The 17,143-nt window shown below is 45.3% G+C and overlaps 1 protein-coding gene across 3 annotated transcripts in view; it reads right to left on the reverse strand.

The window, feature by feature from the left end:
- Positions 1 to 17,143, reverse strand: part of LOC124555084 (tyrosine-protein phosphatase 99A) — a 490,245-nt gene that overhangs the window by 216,051 nt on the left and 257,051 nt on the right. For 2 of the 3 annotated variants that reach the window (XM_047128877.1, XM_047128878.1), the window contains exon 2: positions 14,092 to 14,289. In XM_047128877.1, coding sequence (XP_046984833.1) covers positions 14,092 to 14,289 — 198 coding nt within the window. Of the gene's footprint in view, positions 1 to 14,091; positions 14,290 to 17,143 lie in introns of those variants that run through there. The other variant, XM_047128879.1, reaches the window with a different exon arrangement.

Below are 17,143 nucleotides of genomic sequence, written 5' to 3' on the forward strand. Positions count from 1 at the left end.
AGAAGCCTATGACGTTGAGTGACGCCGTCCTAACGAACAGCATGAAAGGGTTCTGTGATGCTGATGTCGCACTGTGGTCTTGCCCCATTTGTTTCCCTGTATGGCCGTGTTACAGGATGGGATTATACACTAAAGAGTCAAAGAAACTGGTACACCTGCCTAATATCGTATAGGGACCCAGCGAGCAAGCAGAAGTGCCGCAAAACTAAGTGGCATGGACTCGACTAATGTCTGAAGTAGTGCTGGAGGGAACTGACACCATGAATCCTGCTTGCAGGGCTATCCGTACGAGTATGAGGGGTGGCGATCTCTTCTCAACATCACGTTGCAAGGCATCCCAGATATGCTCAATTACTTTCATGTCTGGCTAGTTTAGTGGCCAGCGGAAGTGTTTAAACTCAGAACAGTCTTCCTGGAGCCACTCTGTAGCAATTCTGGACGTGTGTCCCGCTGGAATGCCCAAGTTCGTCGGAATGCACAATGAACATGAACTGATGCAGGCGATGAGACAGGATGCTTACGTATGTGTCACCTGTCAGAGTCGTATCTAGACGTATCACGGGTCTCATATCACTCCAACGGCACACGCCCCACACCATTACAGAGCCTCCACCACCTTGAACAGTCCCCTGCTGACATGCAGGGTCAGTGGATTCATGACGACGTCTCCATACCCGTACACGTCCACCCACTCGATACAATTTGAAACGAGACTCGTTCCGACCAGGCAACAAGTTTCCAGACATCAACAGTCCAATGTCGGTGTTGACGGGCCCAGGAAAGGCGTAAAGCTTTGTGTCGAACAGTCGTCAAGGGCACTCGGGTGGGCCTTCAGCTCCGAAAGCCCACATCGATGATGTTTCGTTGAATGGTTCGCACGCTGACTCTTGTTGATGGCCCAGCATTGAAATCTGAAGCAATTTGCGGAAGGGTTGCACTTCTGTCGCGTTGAACGGTTCTCTTCAGTCGTCGTTGGTCCCGTTCTTGCAGGATCTTTTTCCGGCCGCAGCGATGTCGGAGATTTGATGTTTTACCGGATTCCTGATATTTCCGGCACATTCGTGAAATGGTCGTATAGGAAAATTCGCACTTCACCGCTATCCCGGGGATGCTGTGTCTAATCGCTGGTGCGCCGACAGTAACACCATGTTCGAACTCACTTGATAGCAAGCCATTGTAGCAGGAGTAACCGATCTAACAACTGTGCCAGACACTTGTTGTCTTATATAGGCGTTGCCAACCGCAGCGCCGTATTCTGCCTGTATAGGCCTACGTATCACTGTATTTGAATACGCATGCCTACACCAGTTTCTTTGGCCCTTCAGTGTATATCAGTATTCTTGACGAACACCTTCATCCAGTAGAGCAAACTGTGTTCCCTGGTGAATGACCAGTGCGCCAAGACAATAATGCTCACAATCACAGTTCTGTAATTGTCAGAGCCTTGTTTAATTAACACACTGATCAAATGCAAGAACTCGTGTGCAACCAATCGAATTCCCCCTCCGAGAACTTTTCTGAATTAGCGACAGTTTTGCAGAAGGAGTGGGCACACAGTCCTCTGACTGCGTGCACGACTAGTGTTCGCCCATCACGTGTCAAATAGGAGCTGTAACTCATGCAAGAGGAGAGCCTACATCCTATTAATAACGGTTATCTGTTTTGGGCAAGTGTTCATAGTATTTTATCCAACTCCTACAGATATCAGTGGTATGGCTATGTTAAAGTAATTAATAAGAAAGTCGATGATTATACTAACAACATTACCATTCTACTGGGCATAACAAGACACCAGAATTTATGTACTTCTGTACATAGTTCTAAAGGAGTTTGAGTGTGCATATTATAGTACAGTGAAAAATTTAGATCCTGCTTATAAGACAAGAGGAGTTATTTTATTGTAACATAGCTAGAAAGACATTTTGATCCAGGGACGATCCGAAGAAGATCCTGACTACGAGACCAAATGCGAATAATGCCACTCTTAGTTTGCATCGGAGGGAGACCAACTGAGGAAGAAAAGAATCGTCTGGAGCAATGATTCCAGCTACCGAACGTGACAGAGCACAAAATGGACACACACATTGTAGTGCATAAGCACAGCGAATTTTACTACAAATTAATGATAACTATACAACTATTTTGTAAATGAATTTAATATTTTCGTTCTGTAATAACAGTAATACTGTTATTAATATGCTAATATCATTCTACATAAATAAAACTCCAAACTAATAAAAGTTTACATATATATACAAATTACGGATGGCTGTGTGGTCATGAAACCAAAAGCTAATAATAAAGAAAAATATTCACGAGACTACGCATATGCCGTGAAACTCCCTTATGGTCTTGCATAAGTTTTCGTTCCAAACGGAAAGTAAAACTGTTTTCAATGCACAAAAGTGCAAGACTCTTCTAAGCAGAAGAACGCTTCACGTACTTTTACAATTTGAAAGTATATTAACATTTCTTACGTGTTACCTCCAGAGAGCTGCTAAAATATTTATTGTGCTGAAACTAGTTTCGACAGTACGTTGTCATCTGGCAGTTTTCAGAGTTTTAAAATGGAGTATGCCACAGACGTTTAACTTTAAAAAATGTGTGTATTTAGTGCTGTGGACGTAAATGGGCCCGGAGTATGGCATAAGCTCTGGGCTACATGATGTCATGTCACGTTCCACACTCATTTAGGTTCATAGAACAAAATAGGTATACAACGTATTTTCAAACTATGGACGTGTGGTACACACCATTTCAAAATTCTGAAGTCTGCCAGATGATAGCAGACCGTCGAAACTCGTTGCAGAACTACGAAAACTTTAGCAGTGTCTTGGTGGTTATACATAAAAATGTTTTTTGTTAAAGATGTGGAGCATGACTTACAGAAAAATATTAAAAATTCGCAGGCCGATAGCTTGTGTTACAAAGTCTAGTATAAATTCTGTAAACAAAGAGCTCAGCATGAGTGTAAGGCCTGCAGTCATTTCTTCTAGTGTATTCAGTTAGCTGTCTTGCAATTGCTCATGCAATATTTTTAGTGTTTGTTCAAATCCCGAATAATAGTTACCTAAGTTTCGAAATGAGGTTAACAAATAAGAAACTGCTTGACATCACATGCCAAGGTTTAGGACCTAACAGTTACTTAGATGTTGTGCACAGGAACGAGCTATTTGGGCTTATCTCGCTGTACAAACACACGACGTAAGCTGTGACAGAACGAGAGCCGCACACTGCTAGGGCGTCTCCGTGCCTTTCGTAGATACGAGAACTGAATGCCAGTTATCAACACAGGCGGCTTGAATTTGGAATAGCTGGAGATCAAAGATTTTAGTACCACGGGCGAATTGATGAAAGGCCCAAATATGATTACCAGTTACATAAAGGATGATGTGGCAGTCCGAAAGAAAAGTAGCAACTGTAATCACTACAGCACATCCCACGAGCGTTCAAGTATCACAAACTAACTGACCGAACTCCCTGACATCACTACTTCGTTGAAACGGGCTTTAGAGGTGGCGACCTGTTCTGTTTTTCAAATTGTCAGATATCGAAGGAACATTGATACTGCAGCGGTATATGCACTGTAACTGACAGATTACAACTGTGCACTGGGCCAGGACTTTAAGAGCAATGCCCGTACAAGGCAGTGCTCTGGGAATTGCAACCGGACCAACAGCTATAATCTGTCAGGAATACCTGTCTTTAATTCTTTTATGTGACCCCTTAATGACATTAACGATTCCCAGAGACATAACAGAATTTGTAATGATTATATCGTCTTTAGTGAAAACTTGTGCCAGACTGGCACTCGAGAACGTATTCCCTGTTTTTATCGAGCACTCATCTAAGCCAAGAGTGTATCGAGCAAACATCCAGACCTCACTCAAAATTTCGCTGACATAGATGTTTCTTCGTATGGTTTCCGATGACTACAACCAGAAGTGTCCCACAGGGTGTGCGTGAGTAGCACCACTAAGGGAACGGATTTGATGGAGGATGGTCTACATGGTTAAACCGACTGATGACGCGAATTATCGTTAGTCACGACACGTGCGTTACATTGCACGATTAGCTATTCATGCCAGTTTTCTCTGGTTGACAACGATATCTTCATTTAAATGAATGCAATTCAACTGAACACGACGTCGCTACGTTTAGGAATTGCCATCCTAACAGCGAACGAAGAATACATTCTCCCATATAGCGCCTTGAAACAAGAAAACAATACTTGCGATTTTAACTACACTGCCTGACAAAAAAGGTGAAGCACCCAGAAGACATGGTCGGATGTAAATGTCATTTCGTACACGTACACACCATCGTCGGGTATGTAAACAACTGTTGCTGTTGTTGTTGTGGTCTTCAGTCCAGAGACTGGTTTGACGCAGCTCTCCATGTTGCAGTAAAGCTGCATGCCCTCGGGAAAAATTACGGCTGTAGTTTCCCCTTTCAGCAGTTTGCATTATCAGCACAGCAAAGCCGTTTTGGTTGATGTTGGCCACATCAGTCAATCATCCGGACTATTGCTCCTGCAACTACTGAAAAGGCTGCTGCTCTTCTTCAGGAGCCACACGTTTGCCTGGCATCTCAACAGACACCCCTCCGTTGTGGTTGCACCTACGGTACGGCGCTCTGCATCGCTTAGGCACGCAAGCCTCCCCACCACCGGCTAGGTCCATTGTTCATGGTTCATGTGGGGTGTAAACAACTATAGTTTCAATTCTTTGCGTCAGGTAGAATGGCTACTAGAATGCATTAGTTCTGTTCGTGTTTAGATTTGTTACAAGGCCTGGTAGGGATATAAGATGTTGAGTGAGCACTATGAAGGATTCGGACATTCCGTGTACTCTTGTGACACAATGTTACCACCACCTGACATTTGAAATGGGCCTCACTGTTGGTCTCGTTTGACCGGCTGGTCGAATCGTGCAGTAATCAGATTTTTGGGGCATCCGGATGTGACAGTGGCGCGAAACTCGACTGCATGGGAACATGAGGGCAGACATACTCGCCGTAAAGTTTCCGCTCGACCACGTCTGACCACCACAAGGGACGATCGCCATATGATGCACCGAGCACATAGTAACTCTTTCACATCTGCACCTGCCATCATAGAACATATAATGGACTCCGTGCAATATTATGTGTCATCCCGCAGCACTGGTCAGAAACTCGCAACAGGTGCAGTAGGCGATTACCATCCCACGTGTATGCTGCCGTTAACACCACAATACAAACGGTTGCGTTTGGAGCTGTATCGTAACCGGGAAGCATGGGTTGCTGATGAATGTCGGCGCAGTTTGTTCAGCTATGAATCGCTGTTCTGCACTATCTCGGATGACAATTGTCGACGAGTTTGAGGGCGACCTGGGGATAGGTACCATTCTTCCAATGTTTTCGACAGGCACAACGGTTTTACTGCCCGACGTCGTGGTGTGGGGAGCCATCGGGTATGACGTCAGGTCCCATCTGGTAGTGACACAACGGTACATCATGGATATCCTGTGCCCTTGTATGTTGCGACCGCATCTTGGTGCCATTTTCCAACAGGACAATGCTCCTACAAACTTGGCACGTGTCTCTATGGTCCGTATGAGTAATGTTGAGGTCCCCAGATCTCTTCCCGATAGAACGTGTGTGGGACCACCTCAGATGTCGGTGCCAGTATCCAGGATATCAAGAAACAGTTGCAACAGTTCTAAATCAGCTGGCCTCAGAAGAAGACACAACAGCTTTGTGACACCCTTCCCAACAGAATCGGTGCATGCATCCAGACCATATGGGGTACAACATCGTAATGAGCAGTTGGGTCATACTGCCAATTTCATTATAAATGTGACTCGATTTTTCAATCACTGAAATAACATCAAATACCATCTCTACCCATGAAGTTACTTTTCGTTTCCTCGCCCCCTTCTGGGCGCCTTACTTTGTCGGGCAGTGTAGTTTCTGAGACTTTGTTTTCTTTGAACAGAGCTGCACGGGATCATGCAACAACCAGAAGCTGCTGTAATGTTTATTACTTTATTTGACCAAAACTGGGTGTCGATAAATACGTGCACGTCACAGCAGGTGTTTATGATTTCGTTATGCTGTTATGCCGTTCTATAAGTTTCAAACACGTGAAAAATATGTTTCCACCGAAGTTGCATCTTCTGTTAATACCGAAAAAGAACATGCCTGTGTAAAGGTGTGAATTTCGTTCTTTTCTACGAAGACATCCCGAAAGTTGGGAGGAGCATTGATCTAAAATCTAGTTTATTCCGAAGGACTAAACTGTGCTTCGTCAGAGAGGTTCTTCCGAAGAATACACTAATCGTAGCAGTTCTCAATGTGTACCATTTTTTGTTTCTTTTCAGGTATATTCATGACACTGGTTTCTTTACCACGAGTTGTTCTGTGGCAGCTGCAGTTATTATGTTACATTTCATAATCGTTTCTACTGTTCAAGACACAAGAGATTCTAAATGGATGTAAGTTTTTCAAATGTTTTAATACTGGATCAAATACCAATTTTGGAATCTACGTACAGAATGTTCACATATTTTAACTGTTCAGATTTACGTGATATAAAGTATGTAACTCATGACGAATTCTGAGCGTTCATATGTGCACTTGAGAACAGAGAAAAAGTTACGAACTATTATCAGTTACACATCTGAAATTCATAATAACAAGTCATTTAAATAATAAGCATGCAAATTGTTCAAATCTGTTACCTTTATGATGTATACTGCAACCCGCGTGCGTGGGCAGCACTTAACGTAAGAACCAAGCAGAAAAAGATTAAAAATGTACTTAAGGTCACTGGACAAAAATTTTCTCACCTGCCGTGTCACAGCTAATAGTAGCTTCACGCGCCTGCAAACTTCGTTGATTGAGGTGGAACGGGAAGAAACTGTTTGGGGACTGTAAGCTACTCCTGTTCACGACGTCAATCGAGGCCTCATTAGTCCTGCGTCACACAGGGGTGTGCGGACTCTAACGGAAAAGTAATCGTGTTGCGTGGAAGATTTCCCAATCGTAGCCTCGCACACTGTCCACTGGCTTAGCAGAAATATACAGCCGAGTCTGCAAGGCATTTAGGTCACATTCGCAGCGAAACGCCATGGCAAACCGAAACTGTCATCCAGTGTCCCGGTTAGTGGAGAAAAATCGCTTCGCATGGGGTAAATACTGGTGTTGGGAGTCAGCGTTACTCCATCCAACATGAACATCCAACATCTGCACATCTGGCGGAGGGTAAATCGAACCCCGGTCCATGTCGGCGATGATTGTGCGTGTAAGCTTCAACTTCAATAGTTTTACTCTCTTGGTCACTGCGCGACGAAGTGATACGTTTAGTGACTCATACTGGAATGCAGAGTATTGCAGTTTTGTAAGACTCTCTGTTAAGCACTCGCCTTTCTTATACAGCCTTCCACTGAAGTTAGGTGACCATTTGTGAAGCGCTCTCGCGCTGCCTTCCCAACCCATGGAAAAACACCTACAGGTCCCAAAATGTTTATATCACAGCTTCCTACATTATTGTGAAGGGAGCACTGTGGAATGGGGCACAACATTCAGTAATGCAGTGAGGCGAATCACTATGAGTTGTAAAGAGGGATTTAAATATGTGGAACAATTTCCTGTGGCCTTACTTAGCCATTGCTAACAGCTCTGAATGAAAACGCTGAAGTGTCAGGAGTCATAGCCTACGCAGTTGACATACTGATTGTGGTGGCAGAGGACTAAACAGCCAGACTGGAAACAAAAGCGTGTGATATACTTGCTCGGATCTAAAAGTGATGCTCAGGCGATAGATTGGAAATCGCAGCAAATAAGATTACCTACCTGCTGCTCACAGGCAGCCTCTCCCGCTCGTAGAATTCTACTCTGAGAACTGGGTGAGTTCCAATGCCCCGCAGTGAAGTCAGTAAAAGTACACTGACGGAAAAAAATCGCAACACTAGAAAGGAGTTGTACGACATAAACGAAAGTTGGTAGGCCTGTTTCTATATCTCACAGATACTGGCTATTCAAATTTCGCGCCAGTCGCATAAGAGTGGCGCTAGTAGCGCCACTACGAGGATGCAAATCAGGTTTGCTTTAAATACACTCTGTAACGGCCGTGAGCGTTAGGTACCTTTGAGATTGGACGGACAGTTGATGTTCGTCAAGAATGCATTCAAGGCGATAAAGACGCCATTAAGCGGAGGTTTACTATCTTTTGGTTCAAAAAATCGATTTTTTAAAAATTGCACTTTTGGATCCATAAAAGTGCTTGGAATCCACCCCTGAAACAGTATTTCCGAATACAGAACGGAAATGAAACTTCCTGGCAGATTAAAACTGTGTGCTGGACCGAGACTCGAACTCAGGACCTTTGCCTTTCGCGGGCAAGTGCTCAACCATCTGAGCTACCCAAGCACGTCTCACGCCCCGTCCTCACAGCTTTACTTCTACCAGTCTCGGTCGGGCACACAGTTTTAATCTGCCAGGAAGTTTCATATCAGCGCACACTACGCTGCAGAGTGAAAATCTCATTCTGCAGAACGGAAATGTTTGTTATTCGCGGATGAACAAAAAAATGCACCTGCTTGAAATCGGTCTTTTTCACGCAAAAGTTTTTTTCTTTCGGAAGACGAGTTATTGTACCGGTGCTTGGGAGGAAACACACAAAATTCAAATGAAAGTTCGAACGCGTGTGTTTGGAAGTTTGCCCCCAAGCACTTTCATTCTGGTGCGAAGACTGTGGAGAACCGTGCGACCGCTACGGTCGCAGGTTCGAATCCTGCCTCGGGCATGGATGTGTGTGATGTCCTTAGGTTAGTTAGGTTTAAGTAGTTCTAAGTTCTAGGGGACTGATGACCTCAGATGTTAAGTCCCATAGTGCTCAGAGCCATTTGAACCATTTGACTGTGGAGACTGAGACTTTCCTGGCAGTGAGTACCTTCAACGAAGGGTATTCAGCAATTCTGAAGACCACGACAATGATGGACGTCACCCTGGGACTCTATTCGACGCAATTCGCCAAGCATTCGGACGACCACCTGATTCAAGCGGCCGAAAACCGCTTGTCACCGGCCGTATGAGCGGCTCTAGAGCAGCGCAGGATGGCCCAGATCGCGCAGAAAGCCCTCTACGAGGAAGAGGAAGGACTAGTTTATGGACCCGGAATAGCAGACTGAACGTACCTTGCATAATATTGCATTTATATGTAGTCAAAACTTCAAACGCGTTTTTCTAGAAATGACGTTTTTTTGTCACGCGATTTGGTAACTTCAAATCTACTGAACCGATTGGCATGATTCTGTGTTTCAGACGAAGCTACCTAAATTGCCTAGGAGTTTTACCACTTTTATTCCGATCCATCAACCATAAATATTTTTACTTGGCCGACGAATTCGAAAAATCGACGAAAAAAAACCCTATTTTTTCAAATGGCCGCCATTTTGTTTCTTATGGTCCAAATAACTTAAGCGAGGTAAAACTCTTAAAGAATCTTATATGCTTCGTTAACGTCAACTCAATTTTGATTTCAGATGAGCCGGCTGACCTGCGTCACACCGCGCGTGGAGGTCTACATCGAAATTTTGTTTCGTTCCGACGACACTTCCACCTTTGCTCTTCTACATTTCCGGTCGAAAAAATTCCAGTTTGTAGAGGAAATATCAATAAACATTTTGACGAAATTTGACATTGATATCTATGACACGTCCCGAGAAAAAAATTCTCAAAAAACATGCTTTTTTCGGGCCAAAGATAGTAAACCTCCCCTTAACAACACGCCACTGAGTTTGAACGAGGTAGTGTAATAGCTGAATATTGCAGTACGAATGGGCAGGAACATAGCCACTGTACATGACTGAAGGCAGCGATGTTCAAGAGAATGTACAGTCGTAAGAAGACCGGGTTCTGAACGGCCACGTGGCACTACCGAGAAGGAAGACCACTGAGTTCAGCGTATGGCTCTAGCGGATCGTACTGCATCTGCAGCAGCAGTTGGCTCCACGGTGACACAACGAACTGTTACAAATCGGGCGCTCCAAGAACAGCTCCGAGCCAGACGCCTTGTAGCGCGCATTCCACCGACCCCAAACCACCGTCATTTGCGACTTCAATGAAGTCAAGCGAGAGCTCATTGGAGGGCTGGGTGGAGGTTTGTTGTGTTTTCTGATGAACGCTGTTCTGCCTCGGTGCCATTGATGGCCGTATGTTGGTTAGAAGGTGGATAGCTGAGGTTCTGCAACAAACCTGTCTGCGTGTTACACACGCTGGACCTAACCCTGGAGTTACGGTCTGGGGTGCGATTTCGAATGACAGCAGGACCACTCTCGTGGTTATCCCACGCGCCCTGACTGCAAATTTGTACGTCAGTCTGGTGATTCGACCAGTTGTGCTACGATTCACGAACAGCATTCTGTTGCTTGTTACGGTCCGCGCGGCTCCCTCCGTCGGAGGTTCGAGTCCTCCCTCGGGCATGTGTGTGTGTGTGTGTGTGTGTGTGTGTGTGTGTGTGTGTGTGTGTGTGTGTTGTCCTTAGCGTAAGTTAAGGCAAACGGCAAACGGACCGACTTGCAGCAGGAGAGGCACCACAGGACATTTTAATTTCCACTGTCTATACTTTTACAAATAAATTCATAAAACTTTGTCAGCATGACCAGGAAGGATTCAGAATTCACACTCATAGCAGTGGAAGTTCGAAAACATAACGAGGTAATTTTTTTTGCATGTGAAATTTCATCATTTTTTTCACTTACTAATGGCAGCATTTGTTGCTATAGGTACACGTTTCTTCACAAGTAAGAGAGATGCTTTGATGAATTACGCACAGCATACAAACCATACTTAAAGGTGTATAAAACTCTAGAATTTTCCAAATCTATTAAAAACTGTGGTAAAAAATGAGGTAATCAACTACAAAATTTGTGTTTTTTCTAAACATGAAGTTTAAAATATAACAGCTCATTCGTTTTTTCATAAATTACATAAATTCTAGAGTTTCATACACCTGTAAGTATGGTATGTATGCTGTGCAAAATTCAACGAAGAATCTCTCTAACTTATGAAGAAAAGTGTACCTACAGCAACAAATTCAGCCATTAGTAAGTGAAAAAATGATGAAATTTCACACGTAAAAAAAAAAAATCACTTCGTTATGCTTTCGACCTTCCACTGCAATGAGTGTGAATCCTGAATCCTTCCTGGTGATGCTGACAAAGTTTATGAATTTATTTGTAAAAGTATAGACACTGGAAATTAAAATATCCTGTGATGCCTCTCCTGCTCCAAGTCGGCCCGTTTGACGTCCTACCCCCATTAAGTTAGATTAAACTGTGTGTAAGCATAGGGACCGATGACCTCAGCAGCCCCCACGTCTTGACATACATCGTGTTTCCTTGATTTCCTATAAAGCAGGCGCTAGTTACGTGATGTAACCACTAAAGCTTCCACGCTGTTTCACTCGTATTAACATGATCTTCGCGTTATGATGTACTTGCGCTCTTCTAACATGTACGTTAATTAATATTTTGTGTTCAGAGATCTTGTGACACAAATCGATAATGGGAATGTGGTGTGTCACCAACTTAATCCTCTTAGATGGCACGTACAGTGTTGTGTGTACACCAGACGTTGGATATGTGTATCGATATGACAATGCAGGGCACTGGTTTGTAATTAATTTTATGTTTTTCATATTCCCGTCTTTATTCCACGACAATGACAATACACTACAACTATTTTAACTATTCCTAGAGTATGTTAGTCTTCTGTGTGCACGGCTGCTGTTGGTGGGCGTTAGCCTGATACCGGGCTAGCAAAAACTGTTGAATACGGCACCCTTTGTCGATACTCTATTACAAATTCTGTAATTTTTCCCACATGCACAGGCTACAGAGCGCCGACTTTATAAGACTGTAGTACACTAGCAGCACAATCCTCAGAGATAGCAATTGTCACGTTCATCACGTTAAAACTGTAACTTTTTGGCATAAAGCAACACCAGATCTGAAGATAACAGCGAAGTTCAAATGGCTCTGAGCACTATGGGACTCAACTGCTGAGGTCATTAGTCCCCTAGAACTTAGAACTAGTTAAACCTAACTAACCTAAGGACATCACAAACATCCATGCCCGAGGCAGGATTCGAACCTGTGACCGTAGCGGTCTTGCGGTTCCAGACTGCAGCGCCTTTAACCGCACGGCCACTTCGGCCGGCTAACAGCGAAGTCGCCAGAATCTAACGCAACTGAAAACATTTGACAGTGTCTCAAATAATATGCCACATTTCGTAGATGATAATCACGCATTTTGACCCGACGAGTTAATTGTGGTGGTGGTGGTAGTAATGGTAGCAGTTAAGACATCAATACCTCCTCTGCATCCACAGTCTTATCTGGTCTACGCTACACCGAAATGCAGCTTGCAAGGCTCGTGTCGATTTCACACGTTATTGGTGCTATGGTGGTACTTTTTTGTCCAGTGAGCTTAATGTAAACAACAACATACAAATATAAATTTTTTGTCTGTTACAAATGTGATAGACCGCGAAAAACTTTCTGAGCAAGTTCATTATCAGTGTTGGGTCCGATAAAGAAAACAATAAGAAATGTTTTACAGTATGGAGAGTGATTTTAGGGAACACAATACTGTTCACACTAAAGCACTAAAGTATTTAAAGTTTCCCTGCAGTAGTGTGTAGCTAAGAAGGCAGGTGGCGGGGAGATGCGCAGCAGGGTGAGTGTACTGCGTGAGAGGCCAGCCAGTTGTGTCATTCTGCCGATGCTGTCCGAAGTTACCCCATGGGCGAGCGAGTTGAACATTCTCTCGCGCTTGGAAAACAGTGACAGGAGGGGGGAGGGGAGAGAGTGAGGGGGACAGGGGAGGGAGAGAGCGAGGGAGAGGGGAGAATGAGGGGGATGGGGAGGGAGAGGGGCAGGGACAGGGGAGAGAGGGCGATGGGGAGGGAGAGGGGCAGGGAGAGGGGAGAGAGGGGGATGGGGAGGGAGAGGGGCAGGGAGAGGGGAGAGAGGGGGATGGGGAGGGAGAGGGGCAGGGAGAGGGGAGAGAGTGGGAGGCAGGGGAGGGAGAGGGGGAGCATTTGAGAGAGGGAGGGAGGAGGGGCGCGTGTGAGAGAGGGAGGGAGGGAGGGAGGGAGGAGGGGCGCATGTGAGGGAGAGGGAGGGTGGGAGGGCGCGTGAGAGGGATGGAGGGAGGGGAGACGGCGAGTGAGGGAGGGAACGGAGAGCTCGAGTGATGGAGGGAGAGGGGAGTGTGAGGGAGGGAGGGAGGGAGAGGGGAGTGCGAGGGAGGGAGGGAGGGAGAGGGCAAGTGAGAAGGGGGGGAGGGAGGGGGCAAGTGAGAAGGGGGAGGGAGGGGGCAAGAGAGGAGGGAGGGAGGGAGGGAGGGGGCAAGTGAGAAGGGAGGGAGGGAGGGAGGGGGCAAATGAGAAGGGAGGGAGGGAGGGAGGGAGGTGGCAAGTGAGAAGGGAGGGAGGGAGGGAGGGAGGGAGGTGGCAAGTGAGAAGGGAGGGAGGTGGCAAGTGAGAAGGGAGGGAGGGAGGGAGGGGGCAAGTGAGAAGGGAGGGAGGGGGCAAGTGAGAGGGGAGGGATGGAGGGAGAGTTGCAGCGTGTCACCCCCCCCTCTCTCTCTCTCTCTCTCTCTCTCTCTCTCTCTCTCTCTCTCTCTCTCTCTCTCTCTCTCACACACACACACACACACACACGCACACCTACCTCCCTCCAACATGCATCACTCAGCTGCCTTCTTAGCTTACCACAGCACTAAGGGGATTTGTTAGAACAGAAATCTAAAATTCATTGAAATTAAAGAGGGAATTACTTCTAAGGGTACAACGTTCTATGGTAAAAACTCGTAGCTAATGATACTGAATAAAAAGTTGATACGAATCTATCGCTGGAAACGCAGTTTTATGTCCCTCAGTAACTATGCTAGAAAGAAGCTACATCAGGGTCCGTTAACCAGGTTTCCGCACTGTAGCATTAAGACGAATATACCAGAAAGGAGGGAAATAACTAGTTCGCAAATCCAGATGAGAGGCAAACGGCAGACAAAAGATAGTAATTGGTGTTTGTGTGAACTTACTGAGGTTGGTGAGCTCGAACTCGATCTTCTTGTTGGAGCTGACGTTGCGCATGGACTGCACTTCGGTGTAGTTGGCGTGCATGTAGTAAACACGGTAGCCCGTGATCAGGCCGTTGGGCTTCTCGGGCTGCAGCCAGCTCAGCTTGAGAGAGTTAGAAGAGACTCGGAGGACAGTCACGTTCCTCGGCTGGCTCGGCACTGCAACACACAACACACTAGATATCAGATTTGCTTATTTCATAAAAGGTTAACGTTCATCGTTGAATACAGTAGAGTCCAGAATTGAAGCAACAAACCGCTATTTCCACGTCTTGTGCCTAATTCACGATATTATCACACAACCTGCCAACCAGATGCCCGTACGGTCGTGTTCTGCACGGGAGTTGGCATTCCGGTCCACTGACAACCACGCCAACGCTGACGTCACGGCACCTGTCAAACGGGGTAGTGTTTGCCGGCTAGTCTCACATCCACAATCGCTGTGTACACAGTCACAGACGGTGAAGTATGGCACATAGAAGACGCCTACCTGACACACTGCGGTGGAGGACCATAGGAGGAATGGAAGCAGAACGGTCGGAAACTATTGTGGCCCTATGGCTTAATGTGAATCGTACTGTTGTTTCTCGAACGTGGCGACAGTTTACAGAAACCGAAACTGCATCCAGAAGACCAGGGCAGGGACGACCACGTGTGACATCAGAAAGAGAAGACCGTTAATTCGCTGTAAGGGCACGACAGTACTGCCTTAGTACTGCACGGCAATGGCATCTGATCTTGTAGCATCCACTGGACACATTGTATCGAGGCGAAGGGTGTACAAAAGGCTTCGGCAGAGTGGCCTTTACTATTGGAGACCAGCTGTACGTGTACCTCTGATACGTATTCACAGAAGGCAGCGTCTAGAGTGGAGCCGTCAACTTGCCACCTGGACGATCGAGCAGTTGGCCGAAGTTCTTTTCACAGATAAGTGCTAACTTGGTCTAGGGAGTGATTCTCGGCAGATTTGCGTCTGGGGGGAACATGGAACACGATTTCGGGACCCAAATATTGCGGAAAGAGACCGGTATCGAGGAGGATCCCTAATGATGTGGGGACAGATTATGTTTACCACTCAAACATCTCTTCATGAAATTGTATGGGTGAGTTGGCAAGGTGTAACTGCTGTCAGGTATCGTGACGAGATCTTGGAACCTCATGTGCAGTTGTTGCGAGGTGCTGTGGACCAAGACTTCGTAATGACGGATGATAATGCTCGACCGCACAGAGCAAGGGTGGTCGATGTTTTCCTGGAAACGGTAGATATTGTACACATGGCGTAGCCTGCACGTTCTTCCGATATGAATCCCATAGAACATGTCTGGGATGCACTAAGGAGATGTGTTGCGTCACGTCAGCATCCACCAACCACTCTCCAAGACTTGCGAGCAGCTCTCCAGAAAGAAGGGGCGTTATTGCCTCAACAAGAGATTGATGACATCATTCATAGCATGCCCCGTCGTTGTCAGGCTTGTACTGCTGCGAGAGGTTGTCACTCCCCATAGTGAGTCCATTAACCAATTGTTGGTGTACAAATCCGTTAAGCTGGAAGAAACGAAGGACATTTTTGTCTATCGTTATGCATGCTGCATTTGTTTATGTTCTGTATTCTTTACATTGTTTCCACTTTACTATCACTCCTTTATACTGTTTTGTGGAAAAATAAACGCAACACTGCAAAATTTCCGTTTGCTGGTTTAATTTTGGACACCTGCGTACGATTTACATGCCAGTAAAAACTATACTGCTTATCACTTCACCGTATTTTACGATAAATAGAGCTATACGATCTAGCTTTAATTTTTACAGGCTTTTCTTCAGTTCCTTTACAGACTCCAAGGATATAGAGGGTGGTCAGAAACAGTCTGAAAAGGTTGTAAGGGTGTTGCAGGGTAGACTGTGCAGAAAAATAATTGTTAAGAAAAAATTCGACGCGTTGCGCCGTTTCCGAGTCAATTAGCATTGAAGATAGCCGATCACGCCGTTTCGCGCACAAATTCAAGCAGGCCGCCAAATACAATTAGCATCAGTTGCTCTCCTAGCGTAAATGATAGCGTACAAGACTGTGGCTCTGGTTCGATCGTTACTATCGTCCCACGTCCAATTTTTTTATGACACTCTTGTTAGGTTTTAGGAAACAAAACGAGAAACAAATTTAGGGACACCGTCGCTGGCTGGGTGCTTGAATTTGCGTGTGCAAAGGCCTGATCGGCTGGTTTCAGTTTTAATTAACTCGGAAACGGCGGAACGTATCGATTTTTTTTTCTTTCTCTGCACATCCCACACTGCAACACACATACAAATTTTTCAGACTGTTTCTGTCCATCGTGGACAGATAAGATTTTCGGAAAGTGTGCTACACCATACCATACAATCGAAGCACAAAAAAGATCCGATTACAGCGAGCATTTCCAATCGATTTACCTGGAAAGACGAATACTTGATCGATAGAATCCACTATATTCTCTTGAACCGTGAAGTCCATAGTTACAAAATATATTGACGGATGGGCGATTAAAACTGATGCCAGAGACAGGGATTCGTGTGAGACTGTTTTGAATGTCTCATCTTCCTTACAAAACAGACTCGTGACGATAATGTCTTCGACCTCCCAGTAAGGAACAGACCTGTGCATTTCGAATCAATTAACGTAGAGGAGGGCATTAGTTATTATTGACGACAGATGTTACAAGGGATATTAAGAAAGATGGGAAAATATTTTTGATTAGCAGAGTGATCGGAAGTAAACTGCAAAATATCTGAGTAGTCGGCATAAAATATTCAGTTCTGAGTACGAAGATGTAGAGTAAAAATGACGAAATTTAGAAACATTGTGCAATACGCGTTAGACCAGTACGTGCCGGGCAAGATTGTGACGGACGATAAAGACCAACTGTGGTACATCAGCGGTATTAGAAAGTTACTACGAAAGCAAAGAGAACTTCATCACGGATTTAAACAAAGTGGAAGTCTAGCTGATAAATAAAAGCTGAACGAAGCCAAAATGAGCGTA

The sequence above is a fragment of the Schistocerca americana genome, chromosome X, assembly GCF_021461395.2.
Source record: "Schistocerca americana isolate TAMUIC-IGC-003095 chromosome X, iqSchAmer2.1, whole genome shotgun sequence".
NCBI classification, from domain to species: Eukaryota; Metazoa; Arthropoda; class Insecta; order Orthoptera; family Acrididae; genus Schistocerca; species Schistocerca americana.